This window comes from Dacryopinax primogenitus (genome assembly GCF_000292625.1).
Source record: "Dacryopinax primogenitus strain DJM-731 SS1 chromosome Unknown DACRYscaffold_1, whole genome shotgun sequence".
NCBI lineage: Eukaryota > Fungi > Basidiomycota > Dacrymycetes > Dacrymycetales > Dacrymycetaceae > Dacryopinax > Dacryopinax primogenitus.
In genome coordinates, this window is record NW_024467198.1 from 1,667,380 (window position 1) to 1,686,583 (window position 19,204).

Consider the following 19,204-nt stretch of genomic DNA (forward strand, 5'->3'; position numbering starts at 1 on the left):
CTCATTGTTCATCAACTCGCGAGACCACCGAGCATATCGGACGTGACATACAAAACAATAATTATTGATAACTTTAGAGATTACAGAATCCGCACACGATCAGCGGGCAACGTGGACATAAAGTGGAGGTGAAGAAGTTGTTACAACAACTCGGCATATCTGGGGCTAACCTACTAATCCGACATATCCTATCTGCAAAGACGCCCTTCTTGTGCCGCTTTCTATTCAAGAATTGCACAACGTGGTCCAGGAGCAGTTGGACAATTTCATTGTTGTTTCAAAGCCCTACCTTGATTGTATTAGTTGGGTACACAGCGTTTGTTACATAAAATATTTGAATACAAAACATACACTGGGTAATATTAATATAATCACTCACATCATACCCGAGCGGTACTTTTGAATGAAGCGCAGTCCCACAGCCTATAAAGCTTTCCGCACCGTCCAATAACAATATTCCAACCTTGAATCTTCATCAAGAAGTTGCTGACAATGTGTGCATTCAAGTTGATCGGCAGGGTCAGGTGGCCGTTCAAAACGAGCGAATTCATCGGAGACGCGTGAACTACACACATTTCACATGAGTGCCTCGTTGGCTGTACCTCCCTCACTCCTTCTTCCTCTTCTCTCCCCTCACCTTCTCCGGTCGTTCTTTTCATTTTCTTTCGGTATTGAGCATTGTATACCACCGCACGTATGACTACCCGTTCATTTTCCCGTTTGCAGCTTGCTGCTGCTCTCATTGGTACGGGAATCATTACCCTGCTTGCCCATCGCTCACCCCACTCTCAGAATACGACAATGACGCAGACGACCCGGAAGGCCCCTACCGTATCGCACGCGAATCTGCCATCTTCGCTCACACAAGACGTAGTGCACGCCCTGAAGATAGCTACGGAGGAGACAGCTTCCGCCGCTCCAAAGCGGATTTCTTGAATGTCAAGCTACCCAGCGAGCTGGACGCTGCGAGTGAGCGGAAGAGCATGAGTAGTGGAAGGAGGACACCACTGGTTGGATATGGATATCAACAGGATAATGAGATACATGGAGAAGAAGTCGATTTAGCTGAGTGGGGGCTCGCGAAGAAGGAGAATGAGGAGGAAGATAAGGAGGAAGACGATACGTTTCGCGAGCCTGAACGCAGGCGTGCTGTTTCCGAATTCCTCCCTGGACCCAGTGTCCTCCCACAAGACAGGGGAGACCGCAGACTGTCGATCGCTAAGAGCGAACTGCTCCCTGCCTCGGGAGGTTTCAAGGATCAGCGCGCACGACGAAGCAGCTTGGGTGATTTCGGCGCCGGAGGCGCGTTCTTGGATGCTGCTCGTACTTTCCCTGGAGGGAGACCAGATCAAGGCCAACGCTCATTTACCGAGCCTATCAGCCAGCAGAGGAGGAACAGCCTCGTAGCGCTCGACGATAGCGCATCCCTAAACAACCCGTGGTCCCCAGTCGACGGTCCTACCACTGTGCCCTTCCCAAGCACCGAACCCGCCCCTCAAGAGGTGGAAGAGAACCCCTTCGCACTTCCCCCACCTTCACCCAGCAAATCTTCTCGCTTTGATCCCAAGACTCACGGTCGCACGCTCTCCACCGCCTCCATTGGCTCACGCGCGACGTTAATGGATGACCATCGTTCCTCAAGGTATATGTCTACTGGTCCTGGCCCTGATGATGCACGCAGCTCGAGGTACATGCCGGATGACGCGCGCAGCTCGCAATATTTCCCAGCGGACGATGGACGATCTATCGCCGGTTCAGCATACTTACGCGACGCGCAAGCCCAAGGGCAGGGACAAGCAGAAAGGGACGATGCGCGCCCACGCCGCCTCTCTGGATGGAATGTCCTCCGTCCCAAAGTGCTCGTTATGCCCAGTCCATTGCAAGATGAGGAGCATGCTGCAATGCCCTTAGACCTCGCTTCCCGCGGTGGGTTCGTTCATTCCAAAGACGGCCCGCCCCTCCCTCCCGGCGCAAAGGCAGAACATCCCGCCCCTCGACCGCTCAGCAGCATGACCCTCGCCAGTAAAGTCGATCCTTTGAACCCGCAATCGCCGCTTCACCTCAACCCGCGCGAGTCGCTCACCCTCTCCCAGCTCACCTTCAGGAACTCTTTGATGAACGATGTCGCGTATACGGATATGGGGCTCAGGAGGGCCGCTGAGGATGGTGAGAAGGTTACGGTGGAAATGGAAGAGGAAGACGAACCCTTGGTGAAGTCCGGGCGGGCACCAGGGGCTTTGTATGGAAGGAGTTTGATCGATGACCTCGAGGCGAGGAAAGCTGCTCTCCGTGGCAAACAGAGGTTCGCACCTTCTTTCGGTATCTATTGTTGATATGCTGAGAGAGCAGCAGAGTCTTCAAAGGCGACGATCGACCGTCGATGATGGACCGTTCAGGTGTTAAGCGCTCTAGCACACTAATTGATCCTGCCTCTTTCGGCGACACCCGCCCACCCCTTGCGCGCCGGAACACTAATATGTCGACGGGCAGCGGGAGGATGGGGAACGCCCCGCTGCTGTCGTTCGAGGGCGAGGATACTCTGACGTCTCCTATTGACCCTACTGGAACGAACAGGATAGCCAAATCCAAGTCCACATTCGGTGTGGACCAGCTTTGGGAAAAGGAGCTCGCCAAACTGCAGGTGATCGAAGCTGAGGAACAAAAGGCTGCTGAAGCCCAGCGAAAGAAGGACGAGGAGGAGGAAGCGCGTCGGCGAAAGAAGGTCAAGGGAAAAGGCACACGTGAACCGTCGGCGTTGGCCCAATCAGCACCGGCACAACCACCGTCTGTAAGGCGGATGTCGTCTAATTTGGAACTTCCCGCGGTGTCCGCAGGCGCGAGTCTGCTTGATGACAGTAATCGACGACACAGCACCGTGACTCTCGGTGTCAACAATTGGTTTAACTCGGACAATGACGAAGATGATGAAGATGAGAGCGGAGGCGAGAGGGCCGAGCTCATCACACCAAAGAAGGCGCGCCAAACGACCTACAACTCTCCCCCAACTCTGCCACCTAGTCTGCCCTCTCTGAGCCACCAGGTTGATGACAGCAGCGAAGATGAGGACGTGCCTTTGGCTGCGCGAATGCAGAAGCTCGCAGGCACTGGCCTTCCTCACAAGGACTCAGATTCTGAGGAAGAAGAGATGCCGCTCGCTGCAGTAATAGCCAAGAAACAGCTGGAGCGGAGCACTTCTTCTAAGCCCGGCTCGTTAGGGTCTGGCAAGCCAGGGAGCACGGAGTCTCCCAGATCGCCGTCGTTCACTGCTCCCGCAAAGGGGGCGGCCTTGCCTAATCTCGACTTCGGTGGCACCACTGGAGGATTCGCCGAAAGTCTTGGCCTAGGGATCAGCAGCGCTGCGAACGAAACCTCTACCAAGCGCGCAACAGCGGCGGCGGATGATAGTGATGAGGATAACGTACCCCTTGGACTTCGTCATCCCAGCACGCATATTCATTCCCCCGGAAATGCTGGAGATGAAGATGAGGCGCCGCTTGGTATGCGTTTCCCACAAGCTGCAATGCAACAGCAAGCCCAGGCCCAAGCTCTCCAACAACAGCAGTACATGCAGATGATGATGCAACAGCAAATGGTGTGGCAAGCTGAGCAGATGAGAACCTCGATGGCGTTTGGAGGAGGCATGACGCCGCAGATGACAGGCTTCCCGATGTCTTACGGCATGGGGGCACCTGCGGTGATTCCTCCGGCAATGTCCGATCCTGGCAAGTTCAATCGAGTGGACCAATGGAGAAGAGGTGTTGGTGCAGATGAACAGTAGAATTATCCCTTTTTCCCTTCTTTTTTTGCTGTCACTCACCTCTGAACACTCTCACGGAGACCATACCACTCTATGCAATGTGATACACCATTACCAATAAACTGTTAATTCCTCCACGCATTCAGTCGTTCGTATGATGGAATCCGTCTGGTCGATGGACATCAACGGAACATATCCAGTTGTTGTACACCACCTCATTCAACACTTCTGATGTCCGCTAATATAGCTAAGTAACTAATATGGATTGATAGTATACAGTGATGTGTGTGCAGAGGGAGACAAATTAGTCCAACAATGGGAAAAAGAGTCGTTACGTCAGCTACACAATGCAAGGACAGCAGGTACCGCGAAATGAAGATCTTCGGTCATTAAATAAGATGAGAATGTCTGTGGGAACAAGAAGAGAACAAATACCGAATATTATGCGTTCACAATTTTGAGCTGCCGTCGGGGAACTGTCATCACGACAACGTCCCTGTTGGACATTTCAAGCTCCATCTGTCGCTGACGCTGCTCATCATCCTCCTCTTCATCGCCGCTCTCGACACTCATGGGGTAGTGAGACCCTGACAGAGCATCTTCTTCGCGGCTGGCAGCACGGTGATATGGTGGCTGGTGGTAGGTATACGGCCCCAGTCCAGTTCGGCTAGGTGACCTTGTCGAAGGAAGACTGCGAGTCATATCCGGGCTCTGTGTGGGTAACTGGGCATGGACAGGTGGAGAATTGTGATGCCCAGCTTCTCGGACGCGAGCGAGGACAACGGCGAGAGAAGATGGTCGTGGTCGCCCATTCCATGCAAGCGCAAACACCGCGATATAGAATAGGATCGTCCAGACGAGGAACACGGCGGAGGCCCATGTGGCACCTCGTTGGAAAAGAGCGACGAGGGCGAGGATGCAGGCGAAAGTGAGTACCGCAAAGAGAAAGGTACGGAAAACGATAGTGGAAGTTGTGGGAAAGCGCATGTAGGTAAGTTTAGGGACTCCGGGCGTCGTGGGATTCGATGGCATTTCTGGCGAAGGGAAGAATTCAGGACCACCGTTATGTTGCTGTGTGTGACTGGCTGAAGAGTTTGCTTTCGTCATCACCAGGTCGAGCTCAGCAACACCGCCGATCTGGCCTCTCCGCTCCAGCCAACTCACATCGCTCAAGCTATGCATGGGCTTGCGATGTGTACGACGGTAGTCATTCTGCATCAACCTGGATGGCCCACTGACTCTTCGTGGCCTATTGACGACCTCAAAGCTCTGGACTGCTTGGGGTGGTGTCCCATCCGGATCCTCGTGGATGTTGCCGGAGTTTGAAGAAATGGGGGATGTAGGGGTTAGCGCGCTGTCGCTGACTCTTCTACGACGGCTCCCGACCCAATCACCTATCTTCGTTGTGACAAGCGTCGGTGAGGATGTTCGCCTTGTCTTGCGTTCGGGCTCTTCGGCAGAAGGCGGCGGTGGGCTCACAACATTATCGTTGTTGGCATCGAAATATCGCCTCTGAATATCATCGTGATTGATCGCGCTGGCGGTTGTCGAGTCTCTCGGTAGTTTTTCCATCATAGACAGACTGTCCGGACCAACTGACTTTGATGACCGCATTCCCCGAAGACACATCATAATGCCGAACCATGCCGGGACCAAGACGTACAAACAAATGAATAGTGCGAGACCCGCCTGACCATGAACAGTCTGCAGGAAGATCGAAGACGTTGACGTCGATCGTGTTGTGAGCGGCTGGGATACTCGATATATCGATGTGAATGCGAGCGCAAAGCCAGCGACGCCCACTGCGTAAGCAATGAGGGCGAAGGTCGACGTCAGGTACACGAGGGCCATCGACATTTCGCGGCTTCCCGGAGCCGGGGTGGAAGCATCACGAAGCATAAGAAGGCATGGGAGGAAGGCGGCAATCGACACGGCAGAAAGCACCTTGTGTGAGGGGGCAGTGTCAAAGGGGTAAAACGTGCCGGATGAGGAACCCGATGTTGGGCCAGATCCGCTTGTTGTGGGAGTGGAACCGGAGGACGTGGAAGTGCCCGTGGACGTAGAGGGCAGGGGATTATATGAAAGACATTGGGTCAGATAGTTGTTGCTGACTCCTGACCCGGTCGCGTTGTAGTCGTTTTCGATCGTGCCGTCGCCGAACCCGTTCCACCCTGTACCAGTTGAAGAAGTGACAGCCGCATTGAACTGTCTCAACAACCATAGCTCGTTTAGATATGTGCCGGTCGCGACGTCCACACCACCGAAAATAACGGTATCAGATGCTGCGACGTCGCTGCTTCCCACCATGACGCTGCTGTGTGAAACCGCTACCGCTCCGTAGCGTGGGGACGGAACGCTGCCGCCGTTCGATGGAATAATTCGGGACCAATCACCCGTTTCTGCGTTTAGAATATCGACCTCGCCCTGAGACGTACCATTCCACTGTAGTGGATCGAGCCATCCGAACATCATGAATGCCTGTTGTTGAAAGGTACTGGTAGCCGTATTGAGATTTGGTGCCAGTGTCGCTCCGTAACGGCCTCCAGGGCATGTCGCACTCATCTGAGCCCAACTAGGGGTATTCGCTGGGTTGCCCGAAGAGAAGCTGAGTGCATCAGCTGTCGGAATGGCGCAAGTGGCATTGTTCAAGGTAGAGGCGGTCGTATTGCAACCTCCAACGATGGTGACCAAAGAACCAGGGAGAACTGTGTTTGCTTGGCCTTGAAGAGGAGCAGCTGCCAGATTGGGATTATTGGGGGAAAGTTTGTTCCATGTGCCGATCGTCATGTTGACATTGTTGGATGAGAGGGTGCCTGTGATGAGCAATTCCCACACATCGTTGTAGAAGTTCGTGCCGTCAGATCCGCCGACCATAATCATGGAAGTTGTGAGCTGTTGCGCATTGCTGACGAGAGGATCGATGCCTCCTGATGCACCATAGCGAGCACCAGGTCCGGGTACGGAAGCATCGATGGTCCCTTCTGACCAAAACTGGCTGATGAAGTCGAAACTCTGTGATGCACGTCAGCGGTTTGTCGGATCATAGGAATGGAGCAGCGCGCACCCAAAAATCCTCTAGAGGCCCACCCGTCCCAAGACCGCCATACATGGTAAACGCGCTCCGACTAGAACAGAGATGAGTCCCCGACAATGGCAACGTGACGAACAGACATACTAGCTGGCAGCATAATCGCCTCCTGCAATAGCCAAGCTTCGAGCTGGTGGACTGGCACCCAGACCGGGAGGGGTATTTGGTGGACCCCACGTTACTGCCTTGAAATCGAACATGGTGGTCTCTCCTGTCTGCTGGCCGGCAGACGAAGATCCTCCGAATACGATGAGTTTGCTTGATGTCGCATCATAACCTTGTAGAATAAGGATGAGAACTACGAGAGAATACATATGACGAGATGTATGCACCTATCAAGGCATCTTTGACGGGGTTGGGTGGAGTCCCGCTGGCAAAACTTCCCAGATTTATCCATTGTAGCGGAGGAGAAACCTGGTTTGTTGATGGCGCGGTTTGAGCGGAACAGACGAGGGCGTAAACAAGGGCAATGAAGAAGGTATGTGCCATAAGTCGATGTTGACGGGCGACGATACCCTTCGAGAGGGTGAGGGATGGAAGAAAGGAGGGCAGGAGGATGAGGAAGAGGGTATAGGACAGCGAGCACAGGGTGGCTCTGTAGAGAGTGACGGGGAAAGAGACGACGCAGTCGCCGAGGAGTAAGAAGGAGAAATAGGTGGAAGATGGCTGTATGCGCATATATGAATTTACGGCAACGAGGCGAGAAGGCCGCGGGAACAAAGGGAAGCGTCTCCGGGGCGATGCATCTGCGACTGCACACGGGCACGTTACCAACGCCCTGAGAACGACGGCGAACGGCCCCCTTTACTCAGACGACGGTTATTGTTGTGACTTTACACTGAAATTTACGATGGTCATAGATGAGAAGAGTGTTCAACATCCTCCTCCAGATCTTGCGGAGGACATGAGTGCCGTCAGGGTCGAAGTAGACGCAGAAAACACCGGCGAAGGAGACCTTCCGACATATGCAGAGCTACAACAAGCAGCGCCACCGAACTCGAGGTGCGTCTGCAACAATCCAGCGCTTATCGTCTTTTTTTTACTACGAAACGCAGGTTCGGACGCTGGAGAGAGTGGATAGACAAGCGTTCTGCTGAACGCTTTGCCGACCAGACGCCAGAGGAACGACGCGCACGGCAGGAACGCTTGGGCTGGGGAGAAAATGTACGTACATCTATTACGGCATACATAATGACAACGCTCATGTTCCGTTCCATATATCTTTAGCTTGTTGCTTCTCCCACCGATGTCAGCCCACAGGCGGACGAACATATCGCCTCATCGAGCTTCCAACCTACCCCACCCGAACTGCAATCACCACCCTCATACCCGCAACCACCGCGTTTAGGCGATCCTCTACCGCCCACCCAAGCAGCTCTTTACACCTTTGGTTCCCGCTTCCTCTCCCATTCCAGACACCACATTTGCTGCCTCCTACCTGTCGCACGTGACCACTTCCTGCTCATTGGGACAACCGAAGGTCTTTCTGTACTCAATGTTCTCCCGCGGCTACATGGGGAGGAGCCACTGGGTGTGTCGGCCGGACTAGATGGCGCCAAGACGCGAGAACTGTGGAGGGGCTGCGGGGTTGTGCAGGCCGCCTTGCTCGAGGATGCGAGCGGCATCATGGGAGGAGATCCTGATCAAGGGATCGTCCTTGCGCTTGTTACGACAACACATTATGACGCAACGGGTCGCTGTGAGACCGTGCGACAACTGAGGATGTACAAACTGTCGAGCTTGGTCAGTCTGATTAAATGGACTGTTACCCAAAAGGTACGATGATCCCTGAATATTTATAAACTCTCCTAACACCGTGTCAGGAGTGTGTTCCAATAGAGCTTCCTAAGTCCGCGTCTTGGGACAGCCCGTCTACAAAGAAGCAGCGAAATCGTCTGAGCAACTTGATAAACCTACTAGCCGAAGGGCCAGATCACGCGCCTCGACCTTCTTCTCCTCAACCCGCCTCACCTTCTCGCTCCCAGTCCGTCCGTTCGCGCCCACAGCCTCCTGTCGGCAGGTCTTCGTGGGACAATATGGACGATCTTCCTCTTCAATGGGCAACCGACTACCAGCCGTTTCAGCACCCCAAAATTGCGGGTGCTAATGTCCTCTTCTTTGAGCTCTGGAAATCGGACGACAATGGAAACTATGGACGCACCATGCTGGCGGTTGGGACGCCCAAGAGCATCGTCCTCTTTGAGGCACCTCGAGGCGAACGCGCATTTACATTTGTGAAGGTAAAGCGCATACATTCACGGTTCACTGCAAACACACTCATATCGAACTAGGACTATTATACCCCACATCCACCTAAGAGCGCCAAATTTATTCACCAAGCAGTTCCTGAAACCACTTCCCCTGCACACCATCATACCCTTTCTTCTCATAGCAAAGAGAGCATGCGTTCCGAACACGGGTCGATTAGATCCACGCGCATTCGTCGCATCTCCCTTCCAGGACAAACCACGCCTCAGCTCAGCCTGTTCATTACATTCGAGAAGAAGGCAGTCGTCGTCCGGCTCAGCGACGCGGCGGTTGGAGAAGTTGATGTCTATTCGGACGGCGGACCTGCCGATCTTTCACCCACACATAGTCTATCTGGTCATGGCAATAAGTTGCATAAACACAATTCCGACGCTGGAAAAGAAAGCAGGCCTCTGTGGGCGCCACTCGTGCCGCTATACTTGCCCATTCCAACCCCATTACCTTCAACTTCCCAGTATTATGCACCACCACCTGAGCGTGTATACTACCTCATCACGCGTGGCAATCATACGTACGCTTATCCAACACCTTTACCCATCCCTGTCAGTGTGTCGCAGGCATCGTATGTGCACACTTGGACCGCGCCACCTAATCAAGTCGCTGGCCGCGTTATTCTGGGTCCGGACGGTGCCGCCAATCTTCAGCTCATCAGCTTTGGCAATGGAGTGGAAATCCAGGAGATCCCCGTCGCCGACATCATCTCTGGCCAGCAGAACAAGTCTCTTGGACGCGCTGCTGGCAAACTCAGGTCACCTACAGCAAACACGCGCTGCACAATTGTGCACGAAGGCTTCCCCGCGGGATACCTTTGCTCCGGCGGGGAATGGAACAGGTTGGCTGCTACCGGAAATGCGTGGAGGCTTCTATCCACTCGACCGCCGGTCCAGAGAAATATGTCGGACGACTCCTTGGACGACAGATCGCGTGTGTCAGATGCTGGGGTGTACGCTTGGATACAGAAGGACGTAGAAGATTATCGCGTGTTTTGGCTTGGATCGAAGGACTCCGATGTCTGAGGCGAGGCTGTAGCAATCCATGATCTGCTCATTTCACTGTAACATACGCATGAATGTAATATGATGTTGTTTCGATAATAGGGATGCGGTCCTGTTTGCTGGCAGAATATTTGAACAGACTTTAGAACCTCTCCGAGCCGCAGAAGTATCAGAAGGTGACGACGTAGTGTCTCCTTTGTTTCGGTATCAGTCATGGAAGTATTCTGCGAAAGACATTCCAGTCGATTCTCGCCTTCTGGTTCAATGTGTACATATATGACACCAACACTAAAGTGAGACGAGGTTACACGTTCAAGGGGGTCATCACTTGCAGGTTCAGGAGATGAACACGTATGTACGGTCATTGACGAGGGACAAAAAGGTACATCCAATACACCGGTAAGAAAATATACTACCAATCAGACAAAGGGAATCATCAGACAGGTATATGTCGTGATATAGGGTATCTTCCTTTAATTCCTTGGATCCTCGCCCTCCAGGCCGCAGGACAACGAAATGCATCCTATCAATCAGACCCGCCACCCGTCGTTTATTCTCTCCCCCCACCCTTGCCTACCCTCGCTCATCCAACTGCGGGCCTTCCAAAGCCCCGCGAGCTCGTCTTCTCCCCGTCTTTCCCTGTATTTACCTTCGGGTTTAGGTTCCGGCACCTTGTCCCTTCCCTTCCCTTTGTCTTTCTTCGACACCTCAGCCGCCGCACCAGCTCGCGCAGAAGGCAAGAGCCAACTGACGACGGACCATCCTGTCTTATTCGCTTTCACTGGCACGGGAGTATGGACCACCTCAGTCATATCCTCGGGTGGTGGAGACGTCGCTCTCGACGGGATCTCCGTCGGGGTGGGCGAAAAAGATACATGTTTCCCATGTCTCTCTGTGCCAGATCTGAATCTGCGAATGGCACTGGGTACGGGAGAGGTTGAGCTATTGGCTCGGAATTCGCTACCGCTGGCTCCATGGGTGATGTTGGCCGTCTCAAGGGTTTCTCCTGGGGGAGTGGAAGAGGAACGAGGAGTTGGTGGTGGTCGCGTGATTGCAATTGAGGGTAGTTGAGGTGTCACAGGCCTGAACTGTGGTCGCCTTAGAACAGGCGCAGCGATTACAAGTGGCTCCGGCGCAGGTTGAGCTGAAAGAATAGCACGGAGGTGGTTGATGCTCCGCGAGAGAGGGACAGGTTCTTCGCCATTTGAAGGGGGAGATGTGCAGAGTGTTAGGGACGGACGCGGAGGAGAGGGGGGAAGATTTGGGGAGATGATCTTGGGTCGTGCTGGGCTAGACACTACTAGCTCTTCGGTCTCTATCGCATTTGTGCCTTGTGCCTGGGGCTCTGTCTCTGTCGGTGGTGGACGGTCCGATCGAGAAAACATGCGTGGTTCCAGGGAGCGAATCCATTTACCCATATCTTGAGGTACTGATATACTTGCTGTGAGAGTTCGCGACCTCCTCTCTGCTGGCGGATCCGCAGAACTGTCTCTTCTATCCCTCCTGTTTTCCTTCGGTCGTGAAAACCTGCCAAGGGGATTGGAGGCGGAGGGCGGAATTGGCAACGCCACCATGGCCGAGTGAGGAGTGGATGGCTGGCTCCCTGGTCGACGCTGAAGCGCCTCCCTGGAGAGGATCTCGCTGACAAGGCGATACGCAGGGGTAGAGGGTTGGAATGACGGGGTAGAGACTTGTGGTGCACTTATATCGAGACCAGAAGAGGAGAGTGTAAGGGGGGGAGGTCGAGTGGGGGTTCTGCTTGCTGAGCGGGACAGGGTCGAGTTTGGTGAGGAAGAGATGAAGTGCTGAGGCACCCCGTTCGATAGGCGTGCAGGACGTGGGAAATGATATCCATCCAAAGAAGGTGCGTCTTTTCCACTAAGTGATCCGCTAGAAGCCATCCTCGGGAGACTGGGTCGGTACGCATGAGCGAGAAAATTTTCCTCTGGCAGGCTTCCAGTGTATGTCTCTGCTGCAGAGGGGACCGTGACGCTACTCAGACTTTCGTCCCATGCGCTAGTCTCTCCATCTGCGTCTGCAGTCTCATCCTCGGCTTCTTCTGTTATGTGCTCGCCTGTCCACCTCCCGCTAGCACTGCGAAACCCTCCCATCCTCTCTCGTCTTCTCGAAGATACATTTGGCGGATGATGCCCCATCGTTTGACCATCGTGGAAAGAATGGGAAAGGAGCGCATTGGACATCTCCAGAGCCTTCACGCTGCGTTCCACAAGCTGCTCCAACCTACCGTCCACCTCTTCATCCGCACTGCCCACACTTCTCCAGGTGGAAGTAGATGAAGGATGTCGGCGGTGGCTGATCCGTCTACGCGGCGGGTGTGGGGAGGTGTAAGCACTACTGAAGGGGTCTGGTTCGCTCTCCCGCTCTGGCGAAAAGAGAGATTCGGGGGAGAAGTTGGACCGAGAAGCCAGCTCGGAGGGGTACTTGCTCACGCTCGACCTATGACGATGGAATGCTCTTGCCTCTGCCGGGGGGCTACGATATCCCGGTAGGGTCTCGATGTCTGCCCCTCCACCTGACCCAACAGAGGGAGGAGGCCACTCCTGCATGCTCCCAGAGGAGCGACCATACGCCCGAGACGGTGGGGAGGTTGTATATGTGTACTCGGGTAGGGTGGTGATGCTCGAGCTCGTTGAGAAGCGTGAGGTCGAGGAGCGTGAGTGCCTGTGTGTGAGAGAGTGGCTTCCAGGAAGTGGCTTGACTGGGATGGGAGGCGAGGTGCGCCCTAGGTAGTCCTCCATTTCCAGGTAGCCAAGTAGTAGGAATCACAGTACGAGATTGAGATAAAGTAAGAGGACGACAAGAGAAGAAGAAGAGTAAAGTGAAGTCAAGCAGATGAGTGACCGCGACTTAGATGAGGGGGAGGAAGGGCAGTCAGGGCCTCCCAGTCTGATGGTTTGCTTCGATAGCGTCACACCCCTCACGGGAACAATACTCGCCACGTGCGCGCGACCCAACCAGAATTGGGCGCGCCCGAGTCATGTTCTTGTTCCTTCCAGACGCGGTTGATGATGACAATGTGGCATCCAGGTGGATGTCATATATAACCACGTGTATTCTGGACTGCTTTGACACGCTTTGCTGGCTCACAATACGCCTGTGCACTATTATCACATGACGATTGCATCTGAACAGCAGATCATTGAACGGATCTCCAGTGGGCTGCCTCCTACTGCAAGCTCCGGGATCCTTGATGCTCAACCTATGTATCAACGCATTTCCTTTTGAGTGAATTTCTACTAGAGTACATACTTGTACAGTATTTTTACTGATCTTCTGGTCACGGCAGTTCCAATGTACCTTGCATGCCCCCTTTCAAAACTCTCGAACTCGTCCCAAGTCAACCACAACCGTCAACGCCAACGACTCGAAGACCTTCTCTATATCAGCTTTTTCTAGCTTCGCGTTTGACTCCTCAATGGATGACACCTCCGATTTCTCCGTTTCTTTTGAGGAAGGCTCAGACAGGTCCCAATTCTCGTCCATATCCCCATGCAGAGCAATCTCCTTCATCATGAACGTGCTCAACAGCCTGAAGACACAGAAAGCAAGCATGAGCTTCCATACGACACTCATGCTGTCGGCGAATGCCTCCTTGACCTGTGCTTGTATCGGCTCGGGCAACGTTGGAATGAATGGGATTGCAGCGAAGGACACGTCCACATCCCCAGGGAACAACGCCAGAAACCCAGCAGGAAGGCGAACACTGAGCTGGTTCTGCAACACAGCAGAGCCAATTGTGATACTGAACGTTTCGGTAAAGGTGCGCGAAAAGATGAAAAAGGCCATTGCGCTTGCGTTTCGGGACACGGGCAGCGGGGCGATAACGGGAAACCTGACGGCCGTCCAGACGATCCCAAGGCCGCATCCGGTAAGGACTTCGAATCCAAGCCATTCAGCGGTAGGGGTATCAGGGCGAAGAATACTGAGCATGCCTATGCCGACGCATATGAGGCACCAACCGATCCAGTTCTGGGGCACGTAACGCTTCATGGTTACGGTCGACATACGACCGAGAAAGGCAACTGGGGCAATGCTGAAGGGCATTCCGAAGGTATCCACTCCGGCTTGGATAGGAGAGGCGGCGAAACATGCCTGGAAGAAAGTAGGCATGCAGAAAATGACTGCAATGGCAAGGATGGAATGGAAGAAGGACCTAACGAAGCCAGCAATCGACGTGCGATTATTGAGGAGGTCGAAAATGCACTGTTGGCTCAACGGATGTCAAGTGGGCTTCGTATACGAAGGACGCGACTATGCCAAGAAGTCCCAGGCTAAGCGGCACGAGTGTCTGAGCCGACATCCAAGGCACGTTGACACCGCGAGTGAGCGCAATCGTAACGGCACATGTCGCCGCTGCGATCAAAGCATTTCCGCTAAAGTCTTTGGGTCAGCCAGACATGTATGCATTACGACACGCGTACTGACGCCCGATCGACCTTCCGTGTCTTTTGCATGAGACTTCCGCTTGGTCTTTTCAGCCTCAGGAGTACGGCGACAAGGACGAGAAAACAGACGGGGATATTGATTCGAAAGATCCATCTCGATGAAATCTTCTCAGCGAACGCGCCGCCGATAGGAGGCCCAATCGCACTAGCGAAGACCCAAACAAGCGATATGAAACCCAAGAATACTCCACGCTCTTTGAGTGGAACAAGGTCGGCCAAGATGATCTTTGAAAGAGAGATGACATCGCCGGTTCCTTATCCCTGGACAGCGTGGTACGTATCATTTACGAGGTAATGATCATGGATTGAATAACGAACCGTGACCAGCCATTAACATACTCATCTGCCTTGCCTCGCCGGACATGATGGGACCTAGAAGAAACAAAGAAATTGCAATGATAATAATTGGTTGGCGGTCGAATGCGTTCGCCAAAGCACTGGAGAGTCTATCAGAAAGCGATCGCTGCGGACCCTTCGAGGCACAATGTCAGAAACTATATCACATACCTATTAGCCACTTTGAAGGCATAATCACAAGTCTAGGAGAACTCAGGGCGCTCCGAATACACAACAAGGCATGCGTTATTACACAATTCATAATGGTGACATACATGACACTATATGAGAATCGTTCAAGCTGGAGATGACGATGTTCCCTGCTCCGCTGTTGTTTCCTGGGCTCGGTTACGACGTGACCTCAATCCTGTCACTGGCTCCATCTCAACCATGACTTGAGCTTCTGACAAATCCCAATTCTCGTCTGTTTCCTCATGTAACTCAATTTCCTTCATGAGGAGCGCAGTCAGCAGACCGACGACACAGAAGGTCAGTAAAACTTTCCAGACGATGCTGAGGCTCTCTGCAAATGCCTGTTGAACTTGTACCCGAACGGGCGCCGGTAAAGTGGGTATGAAAGGGATAGCCGCGAAGGATACATCCACATTCCCCGGTAGGAGTGCCAGGAAGGCAGCAGGGAGGCGCATCTTGAGCCCGTTCTGGAGCACGGCACCTCCGATTGTGATTCCAAACGTCTGAGCCAGAATGCGTGAAAACGTGAACAAGGCCATGGCGCTGGCATTGCGTGATACGGGTAGCGGTGCAAGAATCGGGAACTTGACCGTGGTCCAGACGATACCAATACCCACACCCGCAAGGACCTGGAAGCCGGCCCATTCTGCAGTCGGAGTGTCGGCCCGGAGGAGACTTAGACAACCGGTCCCGATGGTGATAATGGCCCAACCAATCCAGTTTTGTGGGACATAGCGTTTTGTGAGAACGGCAGAAACACCGCCCACGAGTGCGAATGGTGCGATTGAAAAACTGAAACTGAACATGTTGACACCAGCTTGGATTGGAGATACTCCTATGCATGCCTGGAAAAAGACAGGCATGTAGAAGATAACTGCAGTCGAGATGACGGAATGGAAGAAGGTCGTAAGAAATCCTGCAACAGAGGTACGGTTGGTAAGGAGATCGAAGGGAACGGTTGGTGTGGTGACCCAGTTTGCCTCGTAGACAAAGAATGCGATGGCGCCTAGAAGACCAAGAATAAGGGGGACAAGCGTCGCGGCGGAGCTCCAAGACACATCCACGCCTCCTCGGGTCAGGGCCACAGTGATCGCACACGTGGCTGCGGCGATCAACGCGTTGCCTCTGTCATAAATGGCATTAGCAATGTTACTTCTCTGTATGACATGACGTACATCCAATCAAGTCGCTTAAGTTTCTCAGTGATGCTGCCACTGGGAATCTTGAGCTTCAAGAAAGCAAAGACCAGGCAGAATGTAAAGAACGTGAGAGGCAAGTTGATACGGAATATCCACCTCCAAGAATTGTTCTGGGATAAGGCACCACCGAATGGAGGACCCATCACAGCAGCAAGCGCCCAAACAAGGGACATTATTCCCATGAACATTCCACGCTCCTTCAGTGGGACGAGGTCGGCAATAATGATTTCGGTCATCGCGAGAATCCCGCCACCCCCCATGCCTTGTACAGCTAGCCCTATGATAAGCTTCCAACAAGAGAAAAGAAGCTAGACTGTTACTCACTCCTTCCGGCAATCAGCATATTCATGTTGATTGCCTCTCCACATAAGATGGACCCAGAGAAAAACAGGCCAAGCGCCAGCAGTACAATCGGTTGTCGACCAAATGCCCCGGCAAGGGCGCCAGACAGTCTTGCCATACGTTTAGATGCGAATAGACACAATGTCCCCCAAAAGCACTCACGGAAGCCAGGCGGAGGAAGCGAGCGTATAAGCACTGCCCACCCAAGAGAAGGAAGCCTCCCCATCCAGATCAGCCACGATGCTCGGCAGCGCCGTCGGAACACACGACGTATCGAGGGCACTCAGAAACACCGACATGGCGGTAGCTGAAAAAATGAGCCAGAAGTCGACACCTCTTCTCGGCTTGGAGGGCTTGGGGGTAGCAAGCCTTGTCGTGGAAGTGGAGGAGTTCCTTACTGACGAGGAGGGCTGATACGGCACCTCAGCAACCAGGATGCTGGCTGGGTCGTCATAGTTCTTCACGAAGGAAAGAGTCGAATCGTCAGTATTCATGAGATGTAGGAGAGCAAGGTTGAGAGGTGCGCATGCCCCACTTGTCAAGCGCTTATAAGGAGTACGGCCCGGGGCTCCATTGGCTGTTTCTTTGACGGGATAATCCATTTGATTCATTCATTTTCAGAAAATGAGACCCGGTATGAAAAGTGAGTAATTGCAACGGCATGCTATGCTATGCATACAGTACAGATGACGCACCAGGCTGTTATTGAGACGATCGGGCGGTCAGGGTCCTCGGATGAAGTAGAGACGCGACCAATATTATATTAGTGACAGAGCGCCTCAGATGAAGTAGAGTCACGCGATCAATATTAATGACAGAGCGCTCGGTGGCAATTGGAAGTGCTCGAGGAATAATGGCTATCTTCACAGAGGCCTCGTGACCATTCTAGAACTAGCTGCATAGGAAAGGTGTCAGCTGTGTTTTTTCTGGCTGTGAGAGGAGTAAAAGGCCCGAATTTGCCCAATACAGTTTGCTTTTCAATGGGAGCAAGTGCTTTGCTTCCATGCAGTTGAAAAAGCACGCGCAAGTGAGGTTTTTGCTTCCGTTTTCTTCCTTTTTCCACCCGTGACTTCCCCGTTTCAGCTTAAATTCATGCCGGGGGCGGTACGTGCCCCCGACACAAATTCGTGTAACGCGCTGTGGACCCCTGAATCCAGCATAATCCAGGGCCGGATGATTTTTGCACCGAGTTTTGAAGCATGCCCCATATCACGTACCCTGGCACATCCTGTCATGGCATGAGCACATGAATATCTAGTGACACCACTCCCTTGATGAATCCTGCAATACCACCTACTCGGAGCAGCTTGCTGCCATTGAGGACTCTTCCAAGCTCAACATCCCACAGTGTGAGACTCTCAGTTCTGCCCAACACACAATCAAGGCAATGAGGCAAGACTGTCACCCTCTCTGAGCTATGTGATGCAAGACATGGTCAAATCAGAGTTGCACAACAAGCTCCTCTCACATCTTCATCTCTAGGGTCTTGAGTTGTAGGCCTGAAGGACATACAGGAAGCAAGAAACAAGAAGAGAAGGGCTTTGGATGAGGAAGAGGAGCAAGCTCTTGAATACATGAGTCAGCATTATGTGCCACATGCCATGTCTGAGGCCCATCTGCCAAGATTCGAGGATGGGCCTGAGCTCAGTGATTTGGAGAGTCTAGATGAGCAGGCTTGGGTCACTGACGAAGACAAGCCTGCTCTAGAATCAGTCTTGCAAGAATATCAGTGCATTTCTCTCCTGTGCATGAGTTGACTGCTCACTAGCATTCCCAGCAACTCGCAATCACATTACAACACTGGATCCGGGCCACATGCTGCTAAGCTTGCCAAACTCAATGCTTGATGGGTGTCAGGGCACCAGCTCATTGCTTGGTCAAGAGACATGACTAAGCCTTTATGACATGGAAGTAGCTGGTATACCTTGGCATGTGCTGGAACCTGCTGGAAGGATTGGATGGTCAGGTGACCTGCTGTGCATGGCTGTGCATGACCTCATATGACCTCATCCTTGGTCATATGACCTGATCACCTGACTAGGCTGAGTAAGCAAGATGTTCTAGCAGGTTCCACCACAGAGGTATAAATATAAGGCCTACTCTGCCTGGGACTGTCTCTTCAGACTTGGTCTCTTAGGATCATCCACAGGTACCTATACTGTAGATAGGTCTTAGTCATCAGGTCTACTCCACTTCCTTGTTGCCTGCTTAGACTCTTGGCACTCTTAGGTGAGCAGACTTAGTCAGCCTGTGTTGCCCTAACAGAAGACCAAGTCTCCAAGTGACAACCTCTGCTTCACCACTCCACCTCTACTCTTACCTGCCTTTACTCTTACCACACACACCCAACACCTGCCTTATTCCATATCCACCATTATGGAACAAGCAGAAGAATTCCCTGATCCCATTTCTATTCTTCAAGCACAGGTCCTAGAGCTGACTCAGCAGCTCCAACAGCTTATGACAGCTTCCTGGAGTAATCAGCCTACAGCCCCTGTGTCTAATCTCCAACCCAATAGTAACTATGACACCACTACCTATGGTGACAATAGTCATGGAAA

The 19,204-nt window shown here is 52.9% G+C and overlaps 6 protein-coding genes across 6 annotated transcripts; 2 read left to right on the forward strand and 4 right to left on the reverse strand.

Annotated features, from left to right (window-relative positions):
• Positions 1 to 666: 666 nt before the first annotated feature.
• Positions 667 to 3,864, forward strand: DACRYDRAFT_113208 (uncharacterized protein). Its single transcript, XM_040769586.1, has 3 exons — positions 667 to 745; positions 793 to 2,302; positions 2,353 to 3,864. The coding sequence occupies exons 1-3, from the start codon at positions 697 to 699 to the stop codon at positions 3,776 to 3,778; spliced, it is 2,985 nt and encodes a 994-aa protein (XP_040633418.1). The 5' UTR covers positions 667 to 696; the 3' UTR covers positions 3,779 to 3,864.
• Positions 3,865 to 4,047: 183 nt separating this feature from the next.
• Positions 4,048 to 7,412, reverse strand: DACRYDRAFT_61285 (uncharacterized protein). Its single transcript, XM_040775665.1, has 4 exons — positions 7,178 to 7,412; positions 6,933 to 7,122; positions 6,822 to 6,882; positions 4,048 to 6,769 (listed from the first exon to the last, which is right to left on the reverse strand). Exons 1-4 carry the CDS (start codon positions 7,332 to 7,334, stop codon positions 4,199 to 4,201), a joined length of 2,979 nt encoding a protein of 992 aa, XP_040633419.1. The 5' UTR covers positions 7,335 to 7,412; the 3' UTR covers positions 4,048 to 4,198.
• A 265-nt stretch (positions 7,413 to 7,677) lies between these two features.
• DACRYDRAFT_113210 (uncharacterized protein) lies at positions 7,678 to 10,178 on the forward strand. The gene is made up of 5 exons (XM_040769587.1): positions 7,678 to 7,847; positions 7,901 to 8,009; positions 8,073 to 8,621; positions 8,669 to 9,085; positions 9,137 to 10,178. Exons 1-5 carry the CDS (start codon positions 7,696 to 7,698, stop codon positions 10,127 to 10,129), a joined length of 2,220 nt encoding a protein of 739 aa, XP_040633420.1. The 5' UTR covers positions 7,678 to 7,695; the 3' UTR covers positions 10,130 to 10,178.
• Positions 10,179 to 10,505: 327 nt separating this feature from the next.
• DACRYDRAFT_113211 (uncharacterized protein) lies at positions 10,506 to 12,867 on the reverse strand (the record flags this gene model as incomplete). Its single annotated transcript, XM_040769588.1, has 1 exon — positions 10,506 to 12,867. One exon carries the CDS (start codon positions 12,865 to 12,867, stop codon positions 10,639 to 10,641), a length of 2,229 nt encoding a protein of 742 aa, XP_040633421.1. The 3' UTR covers positions 10,506 to 10,638.
• Positions 12,868 to 13,658: 791 nt separating this feature from the next.
• Positions 13,659 to 14,938, reverse strand: DACRYDRAFT_113213 (uncharacterized protein; the record flags this gene model as incomplete). Its single annotated transcript, XM_040769589.1, has 3 exons — positions 14,893 to 14,938; positions 14,555 to 14,828; positions 13,659 to 14,502 (listed from the first exon to the last, which is right to left on the reverse strand). A coding segment is annotated over exon 3 (579 nt), but the record flags the coding sequence as incomplete, so codon positions are not given.
• A 225-nt stretch (positions 14,939 to 15,163) lies between these two features.
• Positions 15,164 to 16,984, reverse strand: DACRYDRAFT_61287 (iron permease). Its single transcript, XM_040775666.1, has 4 exons — positions 16,806 to 16,984; positions 16,626 to 16,753; positions 16,278 to 16,572; positions 15,164 to 16,227 (listed from the first exon to the last, which is right to left on the reverse strand). Exons 1-4 carry the CDS (start codon positions 16,940 to 16,942, stop codon positions 15,207 to 15,209), a joined length of 1,581 nt encoding a protein of 526 aa, XP_040633423.1. The 5' UTR covers positions 16,943 to 16,984; the 3' UTR covers positions 15,164 to 15,206.
• Positions 16,985 to 19,204: the final 2,220 nt, after the last annotated feature.